The sequence below is a fragment of the Odontesthes bonariensis genome, chromosome 14 (assembly GCF_027942865.1).
Source record: "Odontesthes bonariensis isolate fOdoBon6 chromosome 14, fOdoBon6.hap1, whole genome shotgun sequence".
NCBI classification, from domain to species: domain Eukaryota; kingdom Metazoa; phylum Chordata; class Actinopteri; order Atheriniformes; family Atherinopsidae; genus Odontesthes; species Odontesthes bonariensis.
In genome coordinates, this window is record NC_134519.1 from 8,750,120 (window position 1) to 8,771,558 (window position 21,439).

Here is a 21,439-nt window from a genome sequence, read left to right on the forward strand (position 1 = left end):
AAATAGTGCCGAGCGATTGTGAGGTCTGACTTTTTCTGGAGGGACGAATTTGTGAGGCAAATGTATTACTCTTTTGAACGCATATTGTTTTGAGAAGCAAGACGCTTTATTTTTTAAGCCCCTGCCAACTAGCCGGACTACCTTCAGCAACACCAAAACGAGGCTGGAACTCTGCTCACAGGACGCAGCAGGGGGTAAGAAAATGTCAAAAGAGGCGAACTATCCCTTTGAAAGTCATTGTTGAAGTGTAAACTCTCTAAAACGCGTGCAGAGTTGTTCCGTTTTGAGCTTTTTGTTATATTCGGTGTCTTTTTTGTGACGTCTGTGACGCCGGCAGCTGCCCACCAGAACAGGTGCATTTTCCTCCAGTAACTGTGTCACATGCAGAACTAGACTGACGGCAAAGTGAAAACTGGGTTATTTGATGTTTTTTATGGTATAATAGTATCAGATGAACAAGAAACATCACAAGCCTCTAAATTCACTGCACGCTCTCATCAACTTTTCTCTTCTAATTGATGGTAATCAGCGGCTCGTGACAGACATCTAGACGGCAGGTTTTCATCTATCACACTCAGCACTGCTCTCATTTCACGGCTGGAGCAGGTTACACGGTGGCTGTTCAAGTATTATCAAAACACAGACACTTTAATTATATTTCCTGAATCCCATCCTGCATCAACAAAAGGGAAGGCGGGCCTGAGATTTCAAAGGGGGACGCACCTCAGATGTCCTGTGAGAGATAACACAGAATTATATCAACAGTCAGATCTGCTTTTCTCCAAATTCTGGTTTTTAAATTGGAGAAAAATGATCAATTTGCTGAGATCTACAATCAGATTTTATCTTTACTTTTAGGAGGGGGGTTCAGGCAGAGTTTGCGGTGTTTGGCGGGGGGGAGCTGCTGCTGCCTATAAAGCAGTCCTTGCAATCTTTTGAAAGTATTCATCACCTGATAAAAGCTGCCAAGGTCAGACCGGTGGGAGATTGCTCGATCGAAAACATTATTTGTGCACCGGGTTGTTTGCTCGGAGAGCGCTTTTAAAGTGCAAAACTGTTAGAAGCATCAGCAGGGGTAGTTGGAGCGCAATAATGTCTTAAGCATCTAACTTTTTTGGAAAAAAAAAAAAATCTAAAAAGTTGATAGCTTAGTGGCCCAAGAAAAGCACAAAAACAGAATTCTCATCGCTTTTCTCCTGATCTTCCGTGTCTCACTCTGAACTAAGTACCGAGGGAACAAACTGAAGATAACGTACACTCTGTCCAACAGAAAAACAGTTCTGTTTGTGCTCGACAGGCCGGTCTGAGAGCTAAAACACACGACTTTTAAAGCTTTCCGTGCATGCCTCTAGCATAAATGTGTGTTTTAATAAAAGCCGAGCGCGTTTGACAAATATATCTCATACTGCATTCACTACATTCGATGTAAGAGGCAAAATGAACCTCATTTGTTGACTGTACAGTTTGTATAACACCACAAACAGATACATTCAAATAAAATACACGTAGGAGCTGCTCATCTGAGTATTTGAGACATTTTTTGGCTCAGACTAACCTGTTGTTAAATACTATAAAACTAAAATTAGGGCTGGGCAACTATTAAAATGTTTAATCTAATTAATCACAAGATTTCCCTGATTAATCACAATTAATCGCATTTGTACGCAAAATCCAAAAATGAATCCAAAAGTAGCGTATAGCCTTTAGCATTTAGTTTTATTGTAAATGTGCTGCCATATGAATGAAAGTGCCATAACATTTGTTGTGCAAACACACTTTTAACATCAGCATCTTTCTGTAGTTTTTATGTAGAAGCCTCGCTCCACTGTCTGTTTCCTTGAATGACTTGCTGCTATCAGTTGTGTGTTTTGCCTTTAAGTGATATTTTAGACTGGAACTACTACGCTGAGAAGACAATTCAACTTGGCAGTGTTTACAGATGACTTTGGTTCTGTCGACTCCGCCGTCTGGAAGAACTTTAAAATGAAAATGGCCGAGTAAAAGTTCCGTACCCTTCTCCATGTTTGGTGGATCCGCCGATTACTTTCTTTTCCTGTTCCACAGCAGACAGCAACAGACTTTTACAAAATAAAAGCCTGTGAGCAACAGACTTTTACAAAATAAAATAAATAATAAAACAGGGGTGGTCCGTGGCGTAGTGGGTTGAGCAGGCGCCCCATGTACAAGAGGCTATAGTCCTCACTGCAGCTGGTTCGAGTTCCACATCGAACGGCCCTGTGCTGCGTGTCGTTCCCCCTCTCTCTGCCCCCTGCTTCCTTTCTCTCTGAACTTTCCTATCCATTAAAGGCACAAAAGCCCCCCCAAAAAATGAATAAATAAAATAAAAATGCGTTAATGCGCGATAAAATATTTAATCGATGTTAAATAATTAATGAGTTAATGCGATAATAACGAGTTAACTCGCCCAGCCCTAACTAAAATACATCTAAGGCACACAGACATATTTGCCTTTAATCACAGCATCTAGATTGAACTGAAACTATTCGCCAACCTGATTCAAATGTTATCAGAATATTAAGGAGGCATTGCTACTTGTTACCTCACTACTTATTGCCCTTATTGCCCTGTTATAAGCTATAAATACGCTGACAAAAACCGCCTTTGAGCATAAACAAGCTGACATCTCATGTAGCTTTGGGCTGTAGTTGATTTCCTGCTGTTTGATCCGCTTTAGGAAGCACAGCTTACATGCTGAGGTTTTAAGAAACAAACAGAACGTCTTGGTTCTACTTGGACTCGTAGACATGTGTGAAACAAACGCCAGTTCACGGTGGACTAACCCATTTCTCATTCTCATGGGTTCCAATGCTGCCATTCCCAAAGCATCTCTGAGATACCATCGTTTCATGATGTACCGGCTACAGCAGTTTTAGACTCAAACTTCAAACGCAGCAAACACCGAGTGTTTACTTTTAAAACAGTAAAAAAAAAAAAAAAAACTCACAAGATGGCAGGAGGGCGGAAGTGGAAAAAACTTATTTCTTCAACAACTTTTGTTTACTCACATTTCTGAGGTTTAAACTAAAAAAAGTTCTTCAGTAAGTTGAGGAGCACTTTGAAAGAAAAGCTTATTGATTTCTGTGCTAAAAGGCATGTATCGTGCATCTAACTGGCTGTGCACATGAAGAGCAGCCGGGAAAAGAGCGTTTTGGAGCTGAAACTCAACCTTCTAAAGAACAAGCACGGCAACATGTGGTAACCGACACAATCAAACTGTTCTCCAATGGTATACTCACTTTATATATGGTGACGCCCCTTTATGGGATGATTCTATCCACAGCACCTACTCATGTGTTTCTATTGGTATGATATTAGAAATAGCTTTGTAAATCGTCTAACAAGAATTATATAAATATTCATTTGACATAACCAGAGGTGGGTAGTCACGAGTTACATTTACTTGAGTAAGTTTTTGAAAAAATTACACTTCTCGGAGTAGTTTTAAATCACTATACTTTTTACTTTTACTTGAGTAGATGTGTGCAGCAGAAACTGTCCTCTTACTCCGCTACATTAGGCTACAATGAGCTGGTTACTTTTCTTCTTACCTCTTTGGTATTCTACGCCTCATTATTTTTATCCCCCCGCGTACGCCTCATTTTAATGTTTTATTCTGACAGAGAGAGAGACTTCCGCCAAAGGCTCTACCACCTGACTGTGTTCCACCAATCAGACGCAGCCGTGCAGTCTGGTCACGTGACCATACTCAATCTCAGCGGCGGGACGGGTTAGCTTTAGCATTAGCAGTCGTAGCAAACAAACAAAGAAACAGATGAAAAATGTCAGAACCAACGGTGGGAAATGAAGACGCAGACGAGGCCTCATACTGAAAGCATGTTTACCTTACAAAGAGTGAGAAACAGCAGCTACATTATGTGTCTTCTGTGTCAACCAAAACAAACGCACATTTCAGCAGAAACTCAACATCTAACTTGAGGAAACATGTAGCGCTAAGTTTCCTAAACTCGTTTTTCCCCCATGGATAGGTGAATGTTTGTTTTTTAGGTTACATATGGGTTACATATGTTTTAAACATTTCCTAAGTCTCTTTTATTTTTTATTGAAGTTCTTGAATTCACCTGGATTATTTTAATTTAAGCTATTTTGTAATTAATTACTTCATTTTAATTTATTTTATAAATTGGATGAACTCTAATTTGCCTAAAGATGATTATTTAGTATGTTTGTCTGTCTGATTGAATGCTTGTGTTAACAAATAAATCAGACGTTACTCAACAGTTACTCAGTACTTGAGTAGTTTTTTCACCAAGCACTTTTTTACTCTTACTCAAGTAATTATTTGGATGACTACTTTTTACTTTTACTTGAGTCATATTATTCTGAAGTAACAGTACTTTTACTTGAGTACAATTTTTGGGTACTCTACCCACCTCTGGTAATAACTGATTGTTTTTACCCGCTTTGGAACTTCACCACAGCAGTGCCAAAATATTGTGATGTAATCGGGGTTCCTGAATTAGGATGATTGCTTAAATAACTCAGCCACCAACCTTCCTTTCAACATTCACTCTTCTTCATATCCATTAATTTCAAACCTCAAGTATTTTTTAAACATCTCAATAAGACATCCTGCATTTTCGTAAGTGCAGACATCATTTTGATTAAAAATATAAAATCACCTCCAGGGAACGGCCGCAGGTAGAGCTGCTTTCTCCTCTGGAATAATCTTCTTCACTTTACAATAAGTCTAATAGTTGAAGAAATTAAACCCACTGTGGTGAATAAGTCAGTCATCAACAAAGAAATCCAATCCCTGCTTTTAATGATCAGCAGAAAAACACAAACTGATGATGTGACAAACTGAGAATTAATTTGCGCTAATTACTCGCCACGCTGCTCATGCTGTGATTGAGAACAGTTACATTAGCTAACTTGAATGCGAAAAACAACAGTAATATGCGTTAAGTAGCCCATTATATGCGACGACTGGTGAGAGGCAGCAGAACAAATGAGAGGTCAGGTTTGCTGCTGCGACTGTAAGTGTGAGCAAACAAAAACAAAGATGAGAATTAATTCTAAATGTGAGCAATTACATAATCAATCAATGTGGAAATGCTGATCACTAATTAGAAGTAACAAAAACATGTGAAGTACCCTTTAAAACATGTTTAACTGGATAAACACGAGCATCTAGATGCTAAACCTATAAACCTAATCAACAATATGCAACACTAAGCAAAGCAAAGCCCGGGGCTTTTCTCTTAGTTCTTATTGGACTACTGTTGGTGGGGGGAAATTCACAAAATAAAGAACAGCAGCAAATCATCTCCAAATGAGAAGCTGGAACCAGCTGATAAATGGCATTTTTTTGCTTCATAAATGACTTTTTAATTAATCAAAATAGCAACCGGCGAGTTGATTAATGATCTAATCGTTTAAGTGCTGCAACAGAGTTTATTTATGTGCACATTTCTCTGCAGGTCTGTGTACACTCGTGAAAGCTGTGAAGTGTATGTGATTATGTACATAGATGCACTCTGCATTCCCAAAGGCACCGCTGTGCACGCCGCCTGCACACCCACCCACACCACAGCTGTATAAACAGATCAGCCCACCGCTGCACGTCAGCTCCGTCAGGCGCAGGACTGCGACGCACATCAGCGAAAGGCTCTGATGTATTCCACTCACCACCGTGGAGGGAGGGAGGCAGATATTCTTGGGAGCTTGTAATGGTTGCTGTGGTGGGTGGGGTAATTACGTCTGAGCCTCCGGGCCCTGACGGAGCACTTTGAGCCCACCTGTGGAGCCGCGTGTCTCCAAGCCGGCCTGTCAGTGTCCGGAAAGCTCTGCAGATGAGCAAGCAGCCTTCCAGCTAACAGAAACCTTCAGCTGCAGATGCCACGCAGTGTGTGGTGTGTTGTTGCTACCGGGAGAAGGAGGGATTTGACGGAGGCAGATGTTCAGAGGAAGAAAAACACGACAAAAAAACAACCCAATTTGCACCAACATCCATATTATCTTATGTGCAGTCTCTATCTTCTGTAACTCCTCTATGTTTTCTCTGCCAGAAAAACAAATATATGCCATCGCTCCGTTAGAAGAAAGTTCCTTTCAATTTACCCCATAAAATCTATTTTCCTCCTTCACAGTATGTTCCCTGCAAGTAGCTCCAGGGTTAAATATTTAAAGCTCCATGATGTTTACCCCGGGTCAAATAGCACAGCACAGAAGTCCCACCTCTGCCGAAATATACAAGACTGTGAAAAAAGTCCCAGATTTACAGAAACTAATCCATTTGAAACTGCAAAATATATATTTTAGGTTTTCTTTCGGGCAAACTACTTCTCCCAAAATGAAAAACAACATCTGCAACCAGCTAAAGAATGCAAATTCTGAGTGTTGCATTCTTCAGTCGCATAAAATCGAGCTTCTCAAAACTGGACTAACGCACCGAGACAATGAATATGAATATGCTCAAGAGCTCGAGTGAGCTGGAGCAGCAGCGATGGTCCGAATGTGAGCTCAGAGTGAACATGGAGTTACAAAATTCAACCTTCAACAGTTGCAGAAATCCTTATTTACAGGTTCACACCTCCGGGAGTCCTAACAACAGGATGCTGCAGTTTCAACCATGAGGTGAGCTGCTGCAGTCCTCATGCTGGCGGCTTGGTATCCGCTGGCAACAGGATGCAAACCCAAAAACGTGGCAAAATTAGAAGAAAGAGTAGAGACGGGAGCAGAGGGTGCGGCCTCTGTAGAGAACCATGACATCATACGGGGTCCGAGTACAGTTCCCAGAGGGATTAGTTGCTTCTTTCTTTTTCAAATACACTGGAGATGATCAGCGTCTCGATCCAGTTTTCCTGTGCAACGTGTCCCACAGTGTTGGTGCTTCTACCTCCATGACTCTCCCTGAATCAATCTGGTGATTATCTATTCCAAACAGTTCTGAACAGAGAGCTAAAAGATGAAGCAAAATTAGGTGCGCGTTACCGAGTTTTCCCCCTTCGCTCTGCGTTTGCTCCATGAGAGCAGGCGGAGGAAAGTGACCTGCACAAATGCTTAACCTCATCAGTAAAGAAACCTTTACTCTGCTTGAACACATTCGTGCCTTTTTACTGAACTTTTTACTGAAGCCACATCCAGGCTCAGGTTCTCAGCTCTCGGTTTCAGCCTCCAGCCTCCTGGCCGGACCATTCAGCATCTCTGACCACATCAGAAGCATTTCGGTCTGATCTCAGCTCCTGCGCTTGCATGGCAGAGACAGAACCTTAAAGGGATAGTTCACTTCTTTTGACATGAAGCTGTATGACATCCCATACAAGCAACATCATTTATGAACATTGACTTACCCCCTGCTGCGTCCTGTGAGCCGAGTTCCAGCCTCGTTTTGGTGTTGATGAAGGTAGTCCGGCTAGTTGGCTGGGATTTAAAAAATAAAGCGTCTTGCTTCTCAAAACAATATGCGTTCAAAAGAGTAATACATTTGCATCACAAAATCATTCTCCAGGAAAAAGTCAGACCTCACAATCGCTTGGTGCTATTTTCTCTCCCTTCGTATCACTGCCTGCTGTGCAGACCGTGCAGACCGAAGTGCAGACCGAGCAGTCCCCTGCTTCCGAGCAGCAAACACTGTAACAGGCGCGGCTGTCGGCATGCGGCAGCACGAAGGGAGAGAAAATAGTGCCAAGCGATTGTGAGGTCTGACTTTTTCCTGGAGAATGATTTTGTGATGAAAATGTATTACTCTTTTGAACGCATATTGTTTTGAGAAGCAAAACGCTTTATTTTTTAAACCTCAGCCAACTAGCCGGACTACCTTTCAATGGCACAGAACAATTTTCTGCAAAGACAAATAAATAATCTATCTATCTATCTATCTATCTATCTATCTATCTATCTATCTATCTATCTATCTACCTTTGTCAACGCCAAAACGAGGCTGGAACACAGGACACAGCAGGGGGTAAGAAAATGTTCATAAATGATGTTGCTAATATGGGATGTCATACAGCTTCATGTCAAACGAGGCGAACTATCCCTTTAAAAGCTCTTTGGAGAGTTTAAAACTTAGACGAAGACTGGCTCCCAACACAAAGACATGTCCTCCCTACTCCACGCTTTAGACACACATACTGATCTCGCTCTACTTTTTCTGATATCTTTTATAATGCACTATATATTATACGGGCTAATCAAGCATGAGACATTGTTAATGAGGCAGGCCCTTTCAGAGTATCAGACCATTTGCCCGATGATGTGTACAGACAACAGTAATACAGTGTGTCGTCGGGTTGAAATTACAGCTGGATATTCAGGACATGAGACTGAGCCTAAAGGCCCATAATAGCCAGCTCGATGCCGCCGTCATTACACACCTTATTTGCTCTCGACGGTACATTTTGTCTGGGGGAAAAAAAAAAAAAAAAAAAAAAAAATCAAAGATCCCAGCCTGTTGTGGCGTATTGAAGTCCTGGACTTTCATTTTCTAAAATGTTTTGTTTTTTTCTGGATGACCTCAACTGTTCCAAACAGCCCATTTAGCACCAGGGGAAAAGGAGAGGAGGGGGGGTGTGATCGTTGGATGCCAGCTGTCTGTTGTGCCATGCAGTTTGCCAGAAAGCCCAGCGGGCGTCCGCCAGCCGCTTTAAGCAGCAAGCTGGTCTGCTGAAGTGGAGCTCGCAGCCACAACGGTGCGTGCTGTATGTGCCGAGCAGAATCCGGATCAGGTAGACATTAATGAATGTGGAAAGACTGGATGGCAAAGGAAACCTGAGGCGCCCTGTGCACGTAGAGCCAGTGTGTCCCATATGCTGCACAAAGCTGTCAGTTCACCTAACCAAAGAGGGCTCCGCGGGCTTTACCGAGCTTTCACAATTCTTTAAATAGAGTTTCAGGACACGTGAAGGATTGGAAAAGGATCATCTTCCAAATATGTATGGACTGTTGTTTTATCCTGATAAGATACATTTAATTTTGTTTATTTATCTTAATGGTGAGGTTCTCGATAAGCCCTCCCAGGGTTTCTAACCTCTCCAGCACTGGTTCATTGCAGCTTATCATTTATTATCTATTGCATATATATTTATTTATTTATTTTATGTGATATAGTCTTGTTTGTAATGTTTTATTAAAGTGCAAACAAACAATAATAATATAAATTATTAATAAATATAATTATATTGTATTATACTATATATATATATATATATATATATATATATATATATATTATATTATATAATAATATAATATTATATTGTTATATTATAAATATAATTATTTATAATTAGAATAATAAATAAATAAACATACATATCACAGCAGCTGTATGTGCCAGATTATTTCATGAAAGTAGTTGGAAAACGGTTTATAACATTCATTTGAAGAGCTCAGTAAAAAAACGCATCTCTATTCCCCTTTTTCTGGAAAGCAAACTGTCTCCTGCAACCAGGTAGACCACAGGCTGACAGACACCTGGGGCAAGTCCCAGCATGCATCTGGCCTTTAGGGCGCCTGTGGTGAGCCGGCATTACCATATCAAAGACCGTTTGGGCACGGACGGAAAAAGAAGCGCCAACACTTCAACGGCCTCTCGATCCAATTTTTCACATGGAGCCATTTGAATATCTATGGCAGGAGATGCAGATGGATGTGGGAGGGTAACACACACACGCACACACACACACACACACACACACGTATGTACGCACTCACAATCACACAGACAGGTACATACTATGCGCACTTATCCGTCTCATTGTCTGGATTTTCCCTCATTTACTTCCTTCTTTGTGACAGCAACTACAGGTGGAACAGCAAACCTTGATCCAGTATGCAGAGCTCTGCTTCATGAATATTCTCATTCAGATCCAGCTCTGTTTTCCCAGCACCTGGGCAGGCTGCGGACAACAATACTGTGTCATTACACGCGGTGGCATTACCGTTCCCCCCCGGCCACGGAAACCGCGGATAGAAATGCATTTTATTATGAAAAATCACAATGAAAGCTGCCTCTTTAGGCTCAGAGGACGGAGCGACCAACAAAACGAGATCTGCCACAACGTCGTGAAGCGAGGATGAGCCCAAAAATCCAGATTATCTGCAGGGGATATGGATTACGTGCAGATTACAGTCACCTCTGTGTAACGGGTGATATAAAAGCACAAACTGACCGTCGCATGAAAGATTAAACGATGTTCAAACACAGACGACGGTTTTGGTCAGAGTCGAGATTTAAGCTGGATCAAACCGATCCTGTCAGGTTAGAATAAAAGCGCAGACAGAAAAAAGTTAGGAGTCGAGATAAGGACCGATTATATTCTGTAATTTTAGGAGGGAGATTCAAATCAAATCATATCGAATTCATTTGTATAGCACATTTCATGTACAAAACAATTCAAAGTGCTTTACATGAAATAAAAGCATTGCAGCAGGGAGTGGAAGAAGCATTAAAAATACATAAAAGAATATCAAGAGAAACAAATAAAATAATTTAAATGATTAAAAACAAGCAACAGTCCAGATAAATTCAAAGATATCGTGCAGATTTCATGCATAGACACATGAGAACAGAAATGTTTTTAACCTGGATTTAAAAATGTCTCCATTCGGTGAAAGTTTAATCTCCACTGGCAGTTTGTTCCACTTGTTTGCAGCATAACAGCTAAATGCTGCTTCTCCATGTTTAGTCTGGACTCTGGACTGGACCAGCTGACCTGAGTCCTTGGATCTAAGAGCTCTGCTGGCTTTATATTCTCTGAACAGATCACAGATGTATTCTGGGCATGTTGGTCATGTAAAGTAGTGTTTTCTGCAGGCAGCAACTGATACACTGAATATATGAGCTTTACCAACGCATAACATTAGACTCCAACAGGAAACGAGACAAACGTTCATGATGAGTGTTTCTGTATCTTTAAGCAACAAATCCCTGTAAGATAGCCGGGGGAGAGGCAGAAGAGAGTTGCAGGTGATTACCACTACATTTATTATTCCTTTTTTTTTTTTTTTTTAGTTTGAACCATCTCAACTCACTTTGTTAGGAGTCAAAACTATGTTAATGTTTATGTATTTGACGCTTTTATCCAAAGCGACTTACAGGTAGGCAGGTAGGGTGACGGGGTCTTGCCTAAGGACCCCTATTGGAGGTAGTAACTTTCCTGCAGGGGATCTGAACCCTTCAAATCTTCTAATTCAAATTCTTCAAATCTAGGCTAAAAACCTACTTATTTAGGATTGCTTTTAATATCCAGTAGTATGATGACACTTTTATCTCATTCGATTTTGTTGTATTTTATTGCTTTCACTGTTCTTTTATTGTTTTTATTTGTTTTTACTTTTTTTTTTTCTTAATCTATTACCTGCTGTAAAGCACTTTGGTACATCGTAAGGATTGTCTGTAAAGGGCTGTATAAATAAAGTACATTTACATGTGGTCTCCCACATGAAAGGTGGCAATCTTACCACTACACTATCCACCTGGTTAAGGCTGAGAAAAGATCATTGCGGACTTAAACACAATGATAAAGTCCCGTTCCAGCCTGCCATTTTGGAAGCTGCCTTCATTATGTGCCAGCAGAGGATTTCACATGCACTAAATCACATGCATGATTTTGTAATGTAAATAGAAAATACTTTTTATAGGTATAAAAACAAGTTGGATCCTTTAATCTGAAGCTTTTTGTGAACATTTCTGGAGCTGAAACAACATTAATAGTGTTCGTGTACTTCTTCCCTCCAAACAAGATGAGGTTATTAAACCTGACAATGTGTCATCTTAACCACCGAAACCTGGACCATCTGTTTTTTTCCTCCGCTCAGTTCAAACCTCCCTTGCTCACGTTTTTTTAATACTTGAATCAATCTGAAGCAACAAGCATGTCTGCCTTTTTCCTAAAAGTGAGTCTTCATGCCCGCCTGTGTGTTCTCGAGTAGCAATTAGGTAGTGTTAAGTGGAGGCAGAAAGGGCCGTAGAGTTTCTTTGTTTTGTTTTGTTTCATTAGCCTATCCCTCCCTCCCTGCCTCCTATTTATGAAATCGCTCTTTCAGACAGATTGGAAGCGCCTTGATTTGGGGTGGAGGGGGATTAGTGCCACTCCAGGACAATTATAATCTGGTTGCTGCCACGGTAACCTTATCTTCCACCTTCCTCCTAACAAACGTGCAGCCCCTTAATTGGAGGCAAGTCTCAGCTCAGTGTGGGAGTCGCAGAGTTCTGCGTGGCCTTGGCAATTCTATGCTTTTCTATCTTAAAGACACGTGAGGCATTAGTGATCCAAATGGAGGATAACGCCGAGCGTGTGAAGTCATTTAACAAACAGCTGCAAACAAACTTCCACAAAGATCTGTGAGATTTCAATGGAAGCTTGCAAACGTAACGTCAATACATTTGCATCACAAAATCGTTCTCCAGGAAAAAGTCAGACCTCACAATCGCTTGGCACTATTTTCTCTCCCTTTGTATCACTGCCTGCTGTGCAGACCGAGCAGCAAACACCGTAACAGGCGCGGCTGTCGGCAGCACGCAGTGATACGAAGGGAGAGAAAATAGGGCCAAGCGATTGTGAGGTCTGACTTTTTCTGGAGAACGATTTTGTGATGCAAATGTATTACTCTTTTGAACGCATATTGTTTTGAGAAGCAAAACACTTTATTTTTTAAACCCCAGCCAACTAGGACTACCTTCGTCAACACCAAAACGAGGCTGGAACTCTGCTCACAGGACATGTCATGTCATACAGCTTCATGTCAAAAGAGGCGAACTATCACTTTAACATACATTTACACTGTTTTTCATAAACCGATGTAACATGACGGAACTTTGCAAATATGCTAATTTAAAGCCTGTGTGTCTTCTCTTCAAATCCGTCCAGGTTAGTTTTTTTCATCAATGTCAAATCAATCTCCAAACTTAAGAAGTTGTCACTGAAATTTAACTAAATCTTGACAGAAGATACAGATAATTCAGCCTAATAACTGGATGATAGCCCTCGAACGAGCTGTATTTCAGGGAACAATAGATGGTTTTTCTCAAGAAAAATGTAATTTAGTTCACCAAAGTAAACCTAAAGTTTCATTGTAAAGACACAAAGTTGCCCCCCCACAATGAGACAAAGAAAGAGCACGAATTGGGTCACAATTTACAACTCAATCTTGTTGGGAACACAAATGATTCGTAATTTGAGAGAACAAATGACCAACTTGATGTAAGAAGGTCAAAGCTGTATTAAAGAGCTTTGCAAATCAGCTGCTTTTGTCAGTCTCATCAGTTTGTTTGTAGGCTAATCATGTTGTCAGATGCATTACTAAATAGGCCAATTAACTTAGCACCAAATAATGTCTCACGAGCACTCCACCCTGCATCTGTACATTTTCCATCTTGATGCATTACAGTTTTTCTGTACTTTGAGCCAGAAAGGCAGACAGTTCCACACATGTCACATAAAATGCTTCAATAAAAAGAAGCACAGAGAGAAAAAAAGAAGAATTACTGCCTCATTTTCTCCAGAACAATACACGCAAGAAATGTGCAGGAGCAGTCACGATTCACGAATGACCCACAGCGAGCAGCAGGGTATGTGCTGACTCACATGGATGATACCAAACCAGACACGAAGAGCGCTCAAACATCGCACAATGGCTGATTGCTGGAACTCTAATGTTGTATAATCTTCTTAGCGCCTCATCATTATCCATATCATCCGAAAAAGAAAAAACAAAAAGGGTAAAACTGCCTAAAACTGCCTCCTCTGAAGCAGATCTTTCAAAAGTTCGCTTCAAACTTAGTTTACAATTGGATGGGACACAGCGAGTGTCGAGGTGCCAGTATTGTTACAGCTGAAACCTTCCTGCAGGTGTTGGTGTACGCTGCTGATTGGTGGAAGCTCGTGTGTTCGGGCCAGCTTGGAGCCTGGAATCGGATTCTGCTGACAATCTAACATGAGTCCAGCCATCTCACAAGGTGAAATTATTATTCTAATCCAAACTTTGCAGCCTGTGGATGCTCCTGCTCAGTGGGTTAGAAACCGTTTCCTCTCAGTTACATACAGCAGAGGTGGGTAGTAACGAGTTACATTTGAGTAAGTTTTTGAAAAAAATTACATTTCTAGGAGTAGTTTTAAATCACTATAGTTTTTACTTTTACTTGAGTAGATGTGTGCAGCAGAAGCTGTCCTCTTACTCCGCTACATTAGGCTACAATGAGCTGGTTACTTCTCTTCTTACCTCTTTGGTATTCTACGCCTCATTATTTTTATCCCCCCGCGTACGCCTCATTTTAATGTTTTATTCTGACAGAGAGAGAGACTTCCGCCAAAGGCTCTACCACCTGACTGTGTTCCACCAATCAGACGCAGCCGTGCAGTCTGGTCACGTGACTGTACTCAATCTCAGCGGCGGGACGGGTTAGCTTTAGCATTAGCAGTCGTAGCAAACAAACAAACAAAGAAACGGATGAAAAATGTCAGAATCAACGGTGGGAAATGAAGACGCAGACGAGGCCTCATACTGAAAGCATGTTTACCTTACAAAGAGTGAGAAACAGCAGCTACATTATGTGTCTTCTGTGTCAACCAAAACAAACGCACATTTCAGCAGAAACTCAACATCTAACCTGAGGAAACATGTAGCGCTAAGTTTCCTAAACTTGTTTTTTCCCCCCATGGATAGGTGAATGTTTGTCTTTTAGGTTACATATGTTTTAAACATTTCCTAAGTCTCTTTAATTTTTTATTGAAGTACTCAACCTGGGCTAAAATTCTACTTATTTAGGATTGCTTTTAATACCCAGTAGTATGATGGCACTTTTATCCTATTTTATCTTAATCAATTTTGTCATATTTTATTGCTTTAACTGTTCTTTTATTTTTTTTAAATTTGTTTTTACTTATTCTTCTCTTTATTTATTTATTTATTACCTGCTGTAAAGCACTTTGGTACACCGTAAGGATTGTCTGTCAAGGGCTGTATAAATAAAGTACATTTACATGAATTTACCTGGATTATTTTAATTTAAGCTATTTTGTAATTAATTAATTCATTTTTGTTTATTTTATCGATTGGATGAACTCTAATTTGCCTAAAGATGATTATTTAGTCTTTTTGTCTGTCTGATTGAATGCTTGTGTTAACAAATAAATCAGACGTTACTCAGCAGTTACTCAGTACTTGAGTAGTTTTTTCACCGAGCACTTTTTTACTCTTACTCAAGTAATTATTTGTTTGACTACTTTTTACTTGAGTTATATTATTCTGAAGTAACAGTACTTTTACTTGAGTACAATTTTTGGCTACTCTACCCACCTCTGCTAATAAGTAAAATGCAACAGAAAGTTGTCCCGAAACTGAAAGAATGAACACAGTAAAATAGAAATTTTAAAAATAAAGCGTTACTTTTTGAAGGGAAATCGATTACTAAAACAGTTAAACTACTACAACTACTCCACTGTTACCATCTAACATCTACATTTATTTTTTAGAATTTTCAAAAGATAAATGATTTGTTAAACATCAACATCTCTTGTCAGTTTGTCTACTAGAACCACAAAAAACCATGACGGAGGAATGAAAACAAGCTGCACACGTCGGGCTTGTCCGCTGCAGTGCAGAAACTGGCCTGAATCGCTGTATCAGTGATGACTGAAACAACAGCGCTGAAGTCTGAAACATGAGCATAAACAGTCGTAAACTGCTCAACATTCTCATGCGGAGCGGCTATTTTCGACAAAGCTGAAAACAAGCTTTTTATGAATGAAACGGTGCATTTTGAAACCTTTTCTCGTGCGTTTAAGCTCCCTGCGTGTAACTCATACGACGCATCTATCGTGTTCAACTGTGTGCTGAAGAGTTTTAGAACCTCGTGAAAATGCGTGATACATTGTATTTATTCATTCTAACAGCATTCCGTTTATCCCGTTATCTTTTTCTTAGTGGAACGATGAATGTTCACATTATGGCTGTATGAGCCCTCAGTGGCATTGTGAGAAAAATGGTAACTCGTCTCTCTACATGCCAAATAAATCCGACAGTCAAACCAACAGGCCTGTTCGAGTGGTGTTTAAATATCTCAGAGACAACAAATCCCCTCGCTCTGCACTCCTAAGAAACTAACTTTTCATTCATTTTATTTCCAGCCCGTCATTGTGATGAAGCATGCTAATATTTGGTTTTTATAGTGTGTGATAAAACTATAATAAACACCATACGCAGGATGATGGATGCTCCGTTGCAGGCTGGGATCTGCTGGTTTTTTTGCTTTCTCTCTGTTTTGCAGCTTGAGATTTTCCATGCTTCCCTCCATCCTAAAACATAGCTTCGATTGGTCATAATTGTCTCCCGTTTGCAGCTCGGTATCGATCACTTCGACAGACCCTCCATTCCACCCGTCTTCTCCTCCAACCTTTCTCTCTTAATGTTCTCCTGCCACCCTCCTCCCTGCCTTTCCAGCCCTTTCTTTCTCATTCCTCGCCTCTGCACCTTGCACTTTGATAACCACTGGGAACGGCGTGCCGTCATCACTACAGACTAACTCTTGAATCAATAGGCGAGCGCAGATGCTCAACAGTCTATTTACTGCTGAGATGGTGGGGGAATAGCAGAGATGTGAGAATGAGAGGGAAGCGGCAGAGGGGAGGGACCGGTGAGGTGCTGCTTATCTTTTTCGTTATTTACTCGAGTGCAATCAGAAAGAAAGCGCTGCATACAGTGAAGGACAAACACTGGTGAAGGGAAAGTAAAAATCAACATTATTCAATTAGCAGCAACATTTCTCCCAAATAAAAAGAGAAAAAAGATGCAAGTGGGGATAAATTGGCTTAATATTTTCATGCATTTTAGGAGCTTTCAACACCAAAAACAATCATTTTCTCAAGAGTCCACGCTAACACTTTAGCAAAAATGAGCCAATCTCAGGACAACAGCCTGGAGATGTGTTACCATCTCACAACAGCGGTCACTTTCACCGCGGTGAACCATCAAAAACATGGCATCCCATCAAATTACAACTCCTCTGCTTCTAAAGATGGACTAACCGCGCTTACTTAGACCACTTTTTAAAAGATTAACAACGCAATCAGAATAAAAATACCTCCTGTAAACACTTTAAGCAGATATAAGACTCCTTATATACCTCAGTTCTGCTTTAATGAAAACATGCTCGATTTGTTCATATTGTTGCGGTTCGTTCCCCAAATGTAAATCAGACTGAGGACGACACTCCCAAATCAGTCTTTGGTACAGAGGAAAAGCCTGAAAAAGAATTACTCTCTTTTCTGTTTATATATATATCTCTATATCTCTATATATCTCACAATGCCACTGAGGGCTCATACAGCCATAATGTGTTATATATATATATATATAAACAGGCCTATATGATGATGAGAGCGCTGCAAAAGGCAGGTAAACAGAGCTAAGAGCTAAAGCTATGTCCAAGCATGCATCAGTTTAAAAGTGGGGTTGTCCTGACGGAACAGGAAGGAAGGAGGGATTGGACCAGGTGTTCTCACAGATTGTGTGTGTGTGTGTGTGTGTGTGTGTGTGTGTGTGTGTGTGCATGAGCACATATTGGCAGCAGAGGGTGAATTATGCAACAAAAACAGATAAATAATCTGCATACTTACACATATGTGACCTGGAAAAGGTGGGTATCGTTAAGCTTTCCCTACTTCTTACTGCTTTTCAGACGTGTATTCTACATGTTGGAAATAATGTCTTCACTCATTCATTTAGACGTTAAGAACAGACAGCAGCACGTATTTTATTATAAAGTTTTCTTTTTTATAAATCAAGTCTTTGCTACAAGCTTCAAATGATCAAACACTTGAAAAAGATCCAGAAACTTCATCTAAAAAAGCATCAGTTATCTGCATATCACTGCTTTTTTCCCCTTGTTTTGACTGAATCTAGATTAGGATCAAACTATTTTAACTTTGTTCTATGATAAGTTTCTTATCCCACCTTTTCTCTGTATAGAAACTGTCCAGCTGCATAGCAGAACCATCAGAATTCATGTTTGGGCCTGGGTACAGCTAGATATCGCTGAGCAGTGTGGATTATTATAGTCATTGTGATGGTTAAACTGTGGCGATCTTCTACCGCCCAAACTTCCAGTCAAAGGCAACTGTAATGCCACATGATAAATAAAGAAACGGTTTGTGTTTCAGGCCTTCACGGAGCACTGAGCTAAGCCCTTCCAAAAGCAGATATCTCAGTGTTTTACTGCACCTTTGGTGCCTTGGTGATACTTAAGTGGGATTCTTTGTGATTTAAATTCAAATTGTCAGAGTTGTGTACTCACATCTGTGACCCCAGCCTCCAGGATGCTGACCTTGGCTTCTTTTTCCACATCTGCTTTCTGCTTAACTGCAGAAAGGAAAGAGACAAAAAGCAAAATCATGAATTTACTTGAAATGCAGCAAAAAAAAAAAAAACAGGGCTGGGCGGGTTAACTCGTTATTATCGCGTTAGCTTGTTAATTATTTAAACCTGCATTAACGCAGGTTTTATTTTTGTAAAAGTCTGTTGAATGCATCACATTCACAAAAGTTACAGCAAACACCACAAAGCATGGAGTAATAAAATAAAAATAAACTAGCAGGTATCACCGTTACAGGTGTGAAGCTCACGGAGCTAACCGGCGCTACTTCCTGTTTTACTCGTTTCAACATAAAAGCACGTATTTCAAAATAAATTTTTTAAAAAACTCCTGCATTTACAACCAAGTTGAATTGTCCTCTCAGCGTAGTAGTTCCAGTCTAAAATATCACTTAAAGGCAAAACACACAACTGATAGCAGCAAGTCATTCAAGGAAACAGACAGTGGAGCGAGGCTTCTACATAAAAACTACAGAAAGATGCTGATGTTAAAAGTGTGTTTGCACAACAAATGTTATGGCACTTTCATTCATATGGCAGCACATTTAACATAAAACTAAATGCTAAAAGCTATACACTACTTTTGAATTCATTTTTGTATTTTGCGTACAAATGCGATTAATCGTGATTAATCAGGGAAATCATGTGATTAATCAGTTTAAAAATTTTAATAGTTGCCCATCCCTAAAAAAAACAACAAAAAAAAAACAAGCAATATTAATATAATAAGGATTAAAGGATCCTTTGTTCTTCTCACCATGAGAAAAAGGAGATCTTTAAGTTTCGGTTTGATAAATAACATCATAACAACTCAGAATAAGTAAGTAGATAAATAACTGTGAAAATGAATGATGCGCATATAAACCAAGTCTGTTTTTAGTTAATTACTTAGTTTAAGTTTAGTTTGATGAGTTGGTGATAACAAAAGAGCTTCGAAACAACAGCAGTGCACCGCATAGTACCGGAGTCATACGCTTGTAACATATGATTAATACCCTGCGTCAACAATGATGTGCCGTATGCATCCGTGTGTGTATTGGCACTACTATTAATCAGCAGCACAAATTCTGCCAAACAAGCTTTTAAACTCTTAGCTCGACTGATTTGCAGAAAAATCGATGTCCCCCCCTCCTCCCATGCTGAGCATTAACATACGACAGAAAAGCAGAACCAGAACCTCATTAATCTAAATGCCCAACAAAGTGTAGTTTGGTTACATTTTCAGATGAATGAATGATGAATATCCTGAAAAGAAAAAAGAGAGAAAAGCTCCCACCACTTTTGCTAAAGAGAAACACTACACCCATCAGTCGAGGCCTACGGCTCCCCGAATCAACACCTTCTGGACCCGGTTTGGACCCAAACCGAGTGAGCATCCCTGCCTGAATGCATGGTACTCAACTGATTCAGCTGTGAGAAATAGAAACCACATGCCCTCGTTTGGGACTCATTTCAGACTAAAGGATTGTTGACCAGATAATTCATCAAGTTCAAGAGGGAATGCAGAAGCTGGCAGAACTGTGTGGGATTAACAGAAGATAGGAGTTCACTCTCTGCAGTCACTTTTACTCCGTCTCCATTAGCATCAGGCTGCCATGATGCTGGCGGATCAAACTGTGAGATTAACAGTGATGGAGCACTGTGGTACATCCCAACGGTAAGGCGGATCCGATAGTTTGTCTCATTTCGCTCTTAAATTTTAAATTTCACGCGCAATAAGAACCAGAAACGGCATCTCCGAGAAAGAAAATGGCTAAATGTGAAACCACGCTTGAAGTTGAAGTCGTTGCATTCATGGATTTTAGTCGACTTTTGAAAAACATCAACGTTAAACAGAAATTTAAATGTATTTTTAATTCAATGTCAGAAAATCCAGGGCAAGGCCAAGATCCCCAACTATACAGAGAACCACCAAGCTGCATCACCCAGGTGTAAAATACCTGTGTAGGTTTCTTAATGCCAAGCTTCAGATCACATTCTACAGCCACATCAACAGCAGAGAAACGCGGTTACCTGAAGGTTGGAATAAAGTTTTTTACTGCTGGATCCATCCTTCAAGCTGGAATCACTCAGTGGGGTCACATGGCACTGAAAGGATCGGATTATTGGCTAAATTACAATAAGAATGAGTTGAGCAAGGGTAATTCTCCTTGGATATATGGCAGTGAATGAATCGGATCAGAGGCACAAAGCGTGTCATACCCCGGTATGATAGGTGGCGCTGTACCCATTCCAACTGTTGCTAATAGAGCCACTTCCTGTTGACCTCTTCACCACCAACAACAACAACAAACTCAGCACAACGGCACATTCTCCATCGCGTTGTTTCTTTCTTTCTGACGGCGGCGACAACAACAGTAATATCGTCTCCTTTGACTTCCAATCCAATTCAATCCAATTTTATTTATAAAGCACTTTACAACAACCTCAGTTGACCAAAGTGCTGTAGAGAATAATAAAAACAAAAAATTAAAAGAATAAAATACAAGAATAAATTAAAAAGACATACAACAGCTATATAATTTAAATAAATAAATAATAAATCAAAAATAAATAATAACACTAAAATAAATTTAAAAAATAATAATTATACATTCAACATCTCACATCGTGTCGAAAGCCAAGGAGAAGAGATGTGTTTTAAGATAGGATAGCGGGGGGGGGGGGTTATAGGGCTGTAGCAGCTCGGAGAGGTAGGATGGTGTGAGACCATTGAGGGATTTAAAAACCTTTTAAAAAACGTAAAAATTTACGGTTCATTCGGTTTCACCACGTGCTTCACCGTAAAGAGTGACTATCAACCGAGTTATCTCGGGGTCTTAATCCGATCCAATTTCTTGTCAGATTAAGGTGTCTACATGCACTTAATAACTCATTCTTATTGTAATTTAGCCAATAATCCGATCCTTTCAGTGCCATGTAACCCCACTGAGTGATACCGTGAAACATTAATGTTTTGCAGACAAATGGTCTCAGAGGTTATCATGTCAGCACATGGAAATAATCCACATTATCATAATAATCTACAAGTTTGAGCGGTGAGGAGGTGGCGTGGGTGCTGAAATGAACCGTTTTTTTTAGT

General features: G+C 40.1%; 1 protein-coding gene across 1 annotated transcript in view; it reads right to left on the reverse strand.

The window, feature by feature from the left end:
- LOC142398666 (receptor-type tyrosine-protein phosphatase N2-like) overlaps nucleotides 1-21,439 on the reverse strand; it is a 295,961-nt gene that overhangs the window by 104,679 nt on the left and 169,843 nt on the right. Inside the window, exon 12 of the mRNA XM_075482757.1 lies at nucleotides 18,281-18,345. Coding sequence (XP_075338872.1) covers nucleotides 18,281-18,345 — 65 coding nt within the window. The remainder of the gene's footprint in view (nucleotides 1-18,280; nucleotides 18,346-21,439) is intronic.